Genomic DNA, 10188 nt, shown 5'->3' with positions numbered 1-10188 from the left:
TGTTTCTTCACTAGTCCTTGATTGAAACCCAAATTTTTAGACATAGTAGCACTATGGTTCGTGCATTTCGTCGAGAGATCTTTTCTAAGTACTTTCCCAAGTTGAGTGGGAGGGACTCCCTCTCATTTGTTTGTGCCACACTGTGAAAGATTGAAGAGTGTTCATTTCTTCCTTCATTGTGTGTGCCACATTGTGAAAGATTAAAGAGTGTTCATTTCGACCATATTGGCACTGTTATCCTAATGTTTCGATTCATTTTACATTATACCTCGGTTCTAGTAGGGAATCATTGCCGAACTGATCCGAAGGTGGTGTGATTGTCCTACGAGCATGGTCTCCAACACAGACAGTAAGACGCTCAGCTGGCTGCCATGACAGAGCGCCTGGTAACATCAAACCCTCTGCTCCTCCATGGCGTCCATCAGAGAAAGATTGGAATGCCAGCTGCGGCGGTGCTGTTCTATCCGAAGTCGGCGCGCGCTCATTGGAAAAGGCTGTACAGACCATGCCTGGCTATGGCGGCATCATCATCGTCCGATGGCGGCAACAGGCGCACAGCAGGGCTGCCTCCGGACCTAAATTCAGTGTTAGAGAAAGTGAGGCCCCGTGCGGGCGTTGGCGAGGAAGTCATGAGGCTCATTGCTGGAGCCACCTCCGCTCCCATAGCTCAGTTCGTTGCTTCCCCCCTCACACTGCTGCATTCGCTGGATCCTAGGGTTAAACAGGTAGCTGGCATCTCCGTCTTTACACAATAAGTTTTTTGCAGTTTTCCACGTGGGAAAAGGGGCTCTTTTCCCTTCTTTTCTCGTACAGTGTTCTAACATCCCGAGCTTTTGCTCAGCAGGCACTGCACGCCTTGTTAGGTGTGGTGAGGGGAGGGTGTGGGGGTGGCCCCCTGCCCCAACTGCACCTAGCTAGGTATGCAGTCCCTCCCTTGCACAAGCTCATGATGTTGTAATTTACAATGTGGGAATTATCATGGAATTTGTCTAAAATTTCTTGTGAAATACGTTGCATGAACTTGATAATCCTTTTAATTAATTTTCTTGAAAAGCAGGAGAGGGTAAATATAAAAAACTTATTATGGATCAATCTCACAAGTAAGGGAACTAAAGCTGATGAGAATACCACTAGCAAGATAGATAGACGAGGAAGATTGGTTTTGCACAATCCACTAAGAGCACTATATTAGTAACTTAGATGCCTTGGTAATGATTTGACATAGTGGTTTACTCATTGCCACACATGATTGGCTTGTAGATCTTTCAACATAGCGATTCACTCATTGCCACACATGATTGGCTCGTAATTCTCACATTTTTATCTCATATAACATTTGGATCTCTTGTAGATAGTGTAGTAGTGATTCTTATGGGCTTATGAGACCTACTTATGCTAGGAAGCAGTAGCACTTGAATAGAAATAGCCATCATGGCTATGCGAGGACTTGTAGGACGAAGTAGGGGAGGGGGGATGGATGATGGTGCTCCAATCTTCTTGATCTATTAGAGCAAGAACGAGGCTCTGAATGTTGATCTTTGTGGTTGTTTGACTGATGTACCACTTATCGAAGGAAGACTAAATGGTCATTGTCTTTGCGTCATCAACCTTGTCAGATTGATACTACATAACTCTTTAAATAGCCTTGCAAGCACACAAAAACTTGTGTTTTGGAGTTGGATTGAGCAAGTAGATGGAAAATTATCTACACCCTGCAAAGAGAAGTTGTAGACATCCACACTTTTTAGAAGGCCATAACAAGGTAGAAAATTTGCATTCTTTGCGAGAAATTTGCTCCAAACAACATGTTAAGTGTGGTCTTCTCTTCATAGAACCTTCGATTCTTCACTTTGGTGATGATTCCATGTGAGAGTGCGCAATGGAAGAAGAACATGAACATAGAGAGAGAAAGATTGCAATGAAAGAAGAAAACTTGCATTAAACTCCAAGAGAATGTTGAACACAAAGAGGATTGATTAGTCCATGGATGTAACCCAAGGTAACAATGAGGACACTGGATTAGGCTGATGATGGAAGGTAGCATGGAAAGATGAAGGAGAATCCTTGAATGTTGGAGTGTGTTGAAATCTACAAAAGTTAATATTTGAATGATGGGTGCCACCAAATCACCCTGCTATAAATAGCAAGAAATGTCCAAATCTGACTGACTTGGTTAAATTGTCCCCAAAAATGTTGGTTGACTTAAATAAAATAATCAAGAAATGCAATTGCCTATTGGATCAACTGGTCATCCATCCTAGCTAGTGTGAACTAGTCTAGATTCATTGAAAAAATAATGCACTAAACTAGAAAATAACCAGCTAGTATGGACATGCCTAAGATCAATTGGAAAAGAAATGCGTGCTCTAAATAGAGCTATCTCCTTTGTCAAAAAACATGAGTGATTGGGTGTCAGAGCTCCTTACGTCCCCATCTAACTCAAATTGAGGCTCACAAGCAAGAGATGATTGTGCAAGATACACATGATTACTAACAATAATGGGCGCTCACATATGGGGATAAAATAAAACTAATAAATTTTCCTTCGGGTTATGGGTGACTGAACTCATGATATAAAACACACGAAAAAGGGAATGGGAAGGTCTTATCTCGAAGAGGTAGTGTCTAATCCCGTACAATGATTTTGGAAAGGTGGTATATAAATGAGAGAAATGCAACATGATGATGGTCATAATGTGGTCTATTGAGAAGCTTAGGGACATGGTTTAGAGGTATTTGTGCATATCTCAGATGTTGATCAAAAGCTGGCATGGCTTAGAACCTTCTCGCTCCATCTGTTATAGTTCTTACTTTGCTCTTGCTTCTACTTGTGTGCTTCCACTCGAGCTCTCCCTTTCATAGTTATGGTGTATACAACAAAAAAGTTTCACCACTATTTACTTGCCACCCCCTTTACCTTCTTTGTAGACTATCAAGCCTTGTTATATTTAGCAAATAAACCACCATCAATGGTTGAATACCACAATAGCTTCTACTATTGTTGGAATTTGATTTTATAATGGTCGTGCAAAAAGAAAAACAAATCTATATGGTCGATCACGTCCTATATAACAAGTGGAAAGAGGAAAATATAAATTGATGATAACCTTTCTCATTCCCACTTATTCGGAGTATAGTAAGAGGCCCAACTCTTCAAGGCCAACATCTTGCCGTACATGATGGTGGCCACACACTTGGCCTTTTCTTTTTTAGACTTCAGCTGCATACTTATATGCTCATTGCATTGCACTTAGCTTTGCTTTCTTCTATTTTCAGTTTTGTTTTTTGGGGCATCTCACTACTCACCTCTATGCTTGCAGATTTGATTTCTTTTACAGGGTTTTGTATTTCAATGTAGAGCTAACATACAAGCTTGCACCAATCCTTCGCGAGTTAGAGAGATGCGCATTATTCCTTTCATAGTTCCATCTACTTGGAATTTTGCTCTTCTACTAGCATAGAGGCTTTGCCTCTCGAGGCGGATTGTGCAACATCTCGATTCTCTCTTAACGCTATCATGGCGGTGACTGCTATCCTTGCTCTTCTAGTTGGGATGCTTTGTCATCTTCATGGCTCGTCATCTTCATCTACATGGTTCTTGGCACCATATGAAGACTGACATCCTCAAGCTCCTCTTCCTTCTTTGCCATTGATATCCAAGTTAAGAGGGGGTTCCTACCCTTCTTGGTATTCTATAAGTTTCGGCACTTGTCTTCAACATCTACCTTTTCCCCCTTGTTTACCTTTTCCTATGTATTGTATGATTTCATTACCCATGAGGGATACTATCCAAGTGGCACTTGCTACATGAGCATTCTCCGGCATGTAGCATGCTATTCATCCCATTGTGCAGAGTACCACTGGACGGATTCTAAGCTGTTTCCATCGACAAATTACACCACCATCCTTCTTCACATGATACTTCATCACCTTTTCCTCGTCATCGACATCCTTGAGTGGTTGGGTAAGCTTGTACTATTTTGTGATGTGTTGGATGCACCATTCCTACTCTTGTCTTTTAGGTTACTATTGCTTAATCGGCTGTCACCTCTAAAATTAACTTTTCATTAAAATAAGAGATTCAATGTGGTTTCATTTGCCTTTGCAAGGCTTGGTAGGCCATTGGGCAGTTGACGAGCACCTTTTGTTCGATGCCTTGTTCTCTCAAGGGTGACTACTTGGACTCCCTTGATAAGATAACCATCACCTCTGTAGACTTGGTAGGCCAATGGGCAGCCAATGTGCACTCTTTGTGCGATGCCCTGTCTGCTTTGGGGTGGGATGCCTTGGGGTAACATTGTCAGTCTTCCCTTTTAGGCTCAGTTTTACGCATGAGAGGGGATGTTGTGCTAAAACACGCTTTACAGCTGATTAGCATCTTTAAACAGTCCCAAAACACACTTAATTAATAAAAAACACAAATTTGGTGCGCAGTTCAGTGGGGACCAAAACCCTAATTTTTTGGGGCATCCTTCAACATCTATAAATAGACGGGCTGCCCACCATTCAGCCTTATCCTTTCGTGTAGGCTTCTCACTCTACCATGTAGATTTCAGCCATTAGCCACCTATTGCCAGCCCTCGTCACCGAGTACAGCCCATCACTATCCAAACTTAGGCGGCGTGTTTTCAGCCATCACCCTGTTGTTTGGAGGTCTCCATTTGTTGCATCATCATAGCACCTAATCAGCTTGCGTTTTTAGCATTTGGTGCCAAGCGACAAGCTGCTACCATCTCTCCCATCTGGTGATTGCTGCAGTAACTGTGTTTTTGCTGTCTAGCAGGCCATTTATATCAACAAATACCTCTCCTGTTGTCGCCTGACAGTTATTTGCCTCGGGTGATTAGTTTCCAACCTTCCTCTGGTGATACATTGCTGTGTTTACCAGGGTTGTCTCCGTACGTAGTATGGACTAATCCGTATGATTTAGTACGAAAAAATAGGCACTTTTTGGCCACTCTCCTTGAAGCCTACAACCTTTTTTTTTTCTTTCTTCTTTTTTTAAAAAATTTCTTTCTTTCTTGTTTCTCTCTCCCAAGCCTCTTTCTCTCTCTCTCAAGCTTCTCACACCCTCTTTTTCTCTCAAGCCTCTCCTCTCTCTCCCTCTCTCTCAACCTTCTCTCTCTCTAGCCTCTTCCTCTCTCTCAACCATAGTTGCACTACGCTTGTCACGTCGCAAGCTGCCCCCCCCCCCCCCCCCCCCCGGGCCGTCATGTCTGTTCGCGCCCGCCCGGATTGATTGCACCATTATCAGCGTTCGCTACGTCAGCTCGCCCCCCCACGTTGAGCTCCCCCCGCCCTGTCGGCTCGCGATAGCCTGCCCTGCCTATCCGTCTTCCCCCCTGCCCCGACAGTTCCCCCCCCGGCCAAAAACAACATCTTTTCCCCCCCTTGCCATTGTTGCCCCCCACCCTCCAATTGCTCCCTCTCCTGTAGCAACTTTCCCCCCTCAGGTAGCACCGCGACATGACTGGTAGTTTTCTCAGAAGGGTCTCGCAATGGAAACCTTTGGTCAGACGTTGGTGCACTCAGCGAGTGTCCAACAGTCAAATACCTTGCGTGTCATTCTCTCTGAGGAGCAGCTCTCAGTCGTCTGAGCTAAGGAGCTGGAGCTAAAGGAAACAACGATTTATGGTCAGGTAGTAGGACATTCCCCAGCCAGGGCCCAGCTTCGGGACTGACTTCACTCCTTGCACATCTGCACAACGCAGATCGCGGAGGTGGTCCTAATGGGCCAAGGGATCTTCATGGTTAGGCTCAGTTTGGCAGATGCAGCTCACGAGTTACTTTCCAGTTCACCATATGTGTCCAAGAAGGGGGTCATATACATGGTCCCTTGGTACAATGGCTTTATTGTGGAGGCATTTGTGGTCCACAACAGGTTTCTTCGGCACTCGGTTACCCTTCTTTTCCCCAGCCTGGCAATAGAGTATTGCCAGTTGGTGGAAGACTTTGGATGCCTCTTCGGCACTGTCCTTCCTATGTCTTTCGCGGATGCAGTGACAGTAACATGAGTCCTAAAGGTACGGGTGGCAGTGAAAGAGGTCAAGAATATCCCACAGTTCCTAGAGATTGAGGCAAGCGGACACTCCTTTAGGCAGTAGGTCATTGTGACGGGGCAGCCAGGGCAGTGCTTGCGCTGCCACGACTTTAGGCATCAGGCAGCAGTGTGTACGTGTTTCGGAGCCAAGGCGGCTTTGCCGACAGGCCCATAGGTGGACGCTGATGGCTTCACACAGGTCCAGAGATGACAGAAAGGGAGATGGCAGGGGGGGCGCAGCCAGCTCCTCAGACCTAGCCTCGACAGCAGGGAGCAGGTGGGCGAGCAACGTCCCCTTGGCAGAGCACTCCACAGCCCTCCTTGCCTGCCCCACCGGGCAGGACCGCAGCCCCCCACATCCACCACCTGCGCCACAGACTACCTCACGTGAGTTCCCACAGCCCCCACACCCATCCACCCCACATCCCATGCCCCCTTCCCCCCCGCCCCCCCCAACACCCGCCATGCACCTCCGTCCATCCCTCGATCCTCCTCCCCCTTACCACCTCCCCTATCGAGCACCCCCCCTGATTTGCACTTGGTTAAGGTGATCCCCCCTAGACCCACCCCCCCTCCTCCCATAAGAGGTGATGAGCCACACATGCCTATATTCTCCTCGCACTAGCAGTCTTCCCTCTCACATACAGCCACAAGCTTATCCACCCCTGCCGCCCGTCACACTTTCCCGAGATAGGCACAGCTGTTGCTACAGGAGCTCTTCCGCAGTGGCCCATGGTGCTGCCTGAGAGTTGCAGAGTGCGGAGAGTTTCCACTACCTCTAGAGGTGGGGATCTTTGTGGTTCATAAGTCAAGGAGGGCCAAGGTCCATCTACTAGCACCACCGGATGGACCAAACTACGCCTTTTTTCTTCAGCCCTCTCACTCAGGGGAGTGGACGACTACACAGATAGAGGAAGAGTTGAAGAGTCAGGTGACAAACCATATCTCCCAGTGGATGGGAGAAGAAGGACTAGCACTGTTTGCACAGCAGTGACCTGGTTGCATGATGGACATTAACTGGTGGGCTGGTGCCGAGGTCCCACACTTGAGCATTATCTTTCGAGCCCCTCCACGGTGGAGAGCTCCGGGGGATGTGATCGAGTGGCCCCTGGCACAGTCGGCCCGTTTCTACCAGTGTATAGAGTCACAACTCTCAGCATGGCTGATAGATGCATTGATAGTACCACTTGGAGCATCTATCACCCTTATGGTCCGTTCGAGGGCCACCATGGGGGGATTGGAGTTCGCCGTCCCTAGACTGGCGACAAAGCATACTTGCATGCATGCCTCATAGCTTCTCCTCCTCATCAGCAACCTCCACACCGAACAGATGCATGTTCGGTCAGTCACAGGTTTCCCCATGAGCTCACACCTTGCATCTTGGAATGTGAATAGTCTCCACTACAGTGGGGCATGTGGTTCCAAGAAATTGATTGTTCCGCAGGAGTTGCAAGCTTGCCCTTGCCGGACAGATCAACATCTTACTTCTACAGGAGCACAAGCTCACCCCCACCCAGGCCTAGCAGGTAGGGAAGGTACTTTTGTTAGAGATTCATCGCCTGATCAGGTGCAGTCGGACAGTTTCTGTCCATGTGCAGTCGGACTGCACAGTCGGAGTGCCACGTGGCAGTCCGACCTGTCCTGTCAGTTGGCTGCATTAAATGCAGCCGACAGGTCTTTTTCTGGCGCCGCGCCCTATTTTTCTGGCTATAAATAGCCGAGGTTTTCAGCAGTCTCCTGCACTTCTCTGCTCGCAGATTACAGACTGGTGGCACGCGCAAATTCCGTCTCTGTTCGCAGATTTCAGATAGGAGACAGTGCAGACTGCAGCGGACTTCGAGATGAACAGTAGGTTGCATCGTCGAGGTGGAGACACGCAGTCCAGCGCACTGCGCCCGTGTACATATCTGCATATCTTTGTATACAGCACACTTTATACAGCAGATCTTCATCTTCCACCGTCTCTTCCTCTCTCTTCTCTCTCTGCGTTCTCTCTCTCTTAGTCCTACGCTTCCGCACCGCTGCATTCTGACATGGTATCAGAGCAATGTTGAAGGGCTGACTGAGCGCAGAACCAACCTGAAGAGGAGTTTCTATCGCGACACAAAGTTGCGTTTTCAGCGTTTGAGGGCAGGCAGGAGGGCTGCGCCTCGGAACAAGGCTGAAGCGAGCGTGGGCGCGCAAGAAAGGAGTCCATGTGGTGGATTTGCTGCTGTTTACTGTTGGTTGATGAGGAGGAAGTTTGAGTTTTCAGCTTTCAAGTGCAGGTTTTGCTTTTTCATCGCCTCCGGCGGGTGAAGAAGTTTCAGGACGCGGAAGAGCCTTAGCAGGCTGAGTTTTCACAGTTAGAGGGGGCTGCTTTTGCGTTTGTGAAGGCATTTCAGGTGAAGATGTCTACAGAGATTGACTTGGAGTTCCAGACGATTATGGACTGGAAGGTGCCTCTTACCGGCTCTTCCCGCAGATCAGAAGCTCGATGGCGACAACTACCGCATCTGGCGCGTCATGATGTTGGCCATCCTTGAGTCCTATGATTTGGCGGAGCTTGTACAGGAGATCGACCAGCCCTCGGTAAGAGATGAGTCCAAACTTTCTTCCGATGCTCGTGCAGAGTTGGCCAAGGCTCAGTCTCACTGGGACAAACTGAATGCCAGGATTCGTTCCTTTCTTTTTCTATCGTGTACTACAGCCGTGATAGCCCACATCAAGCACTTGACGGTGGCTCGGGAGATATGGCTGGAGCTTGATCAGATGTACAACCGGATGACCCTTATGAAGCGGGTTTCTTTGGAGGTTCAGATGCGGACCTTGTCCGTAAACAAGTCTTCTTCATTGCGGGAACATATCAACAAGCTTAGACAGCTTCAGATGCAGGTTCAGAATGCGGGGAAGCCGATTTCCTCCGAAGACATGGCGATCACACTCTTGTCCCAGTTGCCGCCACGATTCGGTACTTTCTACTCTGCTCATATTGCTTCGGGGCGAGAGTCTACTCTTCGGTGGGAAGAGTTGGTTCCTGTGGTCTTGGACCAAGAGGAACAGCTAAAGGGACAGAATGCTTCCAAGTCGGAGGCACTGACAGGTCAAGCCTCTCAGAAGGAGGGGAAGGACCAAAAGAAGAAGAAGGGGGATAACAAGTCAAAGAAGGACAAGGACAAGGACAAAGAATCCACATGCCATATTTGTCGAAAGACTGGCCATTGGAAGAAGGATTGCCCTGACAAAGACAAGAAGGACACCAACAAGAAGAGCGGTGGCTGCACCCTCATCAGCTGCATTTCTTCATCTAGCTGTCATTGAGGACTCTTCACCGAATGCTTCTGATGCTGCGATGACGGCTCCCCAGGCTCGAGAGTGGATCGTTGATAGTGGTGCCTCCCGGCACATGACTCCTTCATCAGATGGTGTTGCCCAGTTGCGACCCTCGCGTGGGCAGATTCTCATTGGAGATAGCTCTTCCGTGTCTATTGCAGGATGGGGTAAGATGCAGCTTATTCCAGATGGACGTGGTGGTACCCATACCTCAGAGGTCTTGCATGTACCGGGTTTAGGGTATCATCTCCTGTCAGTTCATAAGATTTGCTCCCTTGGACTTTTGGTGGAGTTTGACAGTAACTCGGTGCGAGTCCTTGATCGTGGGTCCGGGAAGGTTCTATCATCTGGATATAAGGAGAACGGCATCTATAAATTGAAGTCTTCCACCGCCCTCTCTACTCTTCTTCTTACCTCTCAGACACAGTCAGAGTTATGGCATGCTCGGTTTGGTCACCTCAACTATGATTATCTTCGGAGGGCGTCACGTGGACAGCTTGTTCGAGGGTTATCGGATATAGTAGTGAGCCAACAGCCATGTGTCTCCTGCATTCGTGGGAAGCAGCATAGGGATGCCATTCCCCACACAGCTTCGCGGCGGTCTACTTCACCGATGGAGCTTGTATCTACGGATCGATGTGGCCCTAGGAGGAGCGAGTCCTTGCGTGGGAGTACTTCATGCTGATCGTAGATGATTACAGCAGGATGACATGGGCCTATTTCTTGGCATTGAAGTCAGAAGCTTTCTCCCACTTCAAGGATTGGCTTCTCTTTGAGGAGAACCGATCAGGCCGGAAATTGAAGACCTTGCGATCGGACAAGGGTGGTGAATTTGT

General features: G+C 48.0%; 1 protein-coding gene across 3 annotated transcripts in view; it reads left to right on the top strand.

Annotated features, from left to right (window-relative positions):
- The first annotated feature begins 204 nt into the window (after window positions 1-204).
- The window catches only part of ABCI12 (cobalt ion transmembrane transporter), a 77666-nt gene continuing 67682 nt past the window's right edge, over window positions 205-10188 (top strand). Inside the window, exon 1 of one of the 3 annotated variants that reach the window (XM_087676103.1) lies at window positions 205-725. In XM_087676103.1, the coding sequence (XP_087532229.1) occupies window positions 372-725 (354 nt within the window). In that variant the 5' untranslated portion in view covers window positions 205-371. The remainder of the gene's footprint in view (window positions 726-10188) is intronic. The other 2 variants (XM_087676104.1, XM_087676105.1) reach the window with 2 other exon arrangements.

Source organism: Lygodium microphyllum, chromosome 4 (genome assembly GCF_053477565.2).
Source record: "Lygodium microphyllum isolate KBCC chromosome 4, Lygodium_microphyllum_v1.1.10, whole genome shotgun sequence".
Lineage (NCBI taxonomy): Eukaryota > Viridiplantae > Streptophyta > Polypodiopsida > Schizaeales > Lygodiaceae > Lygodium > Lygodium microphyllum.
Note: the sequence above shows the minus strand (reverse complement) of the source record. Positions and strands in the feature narration are given on the sequence as shown.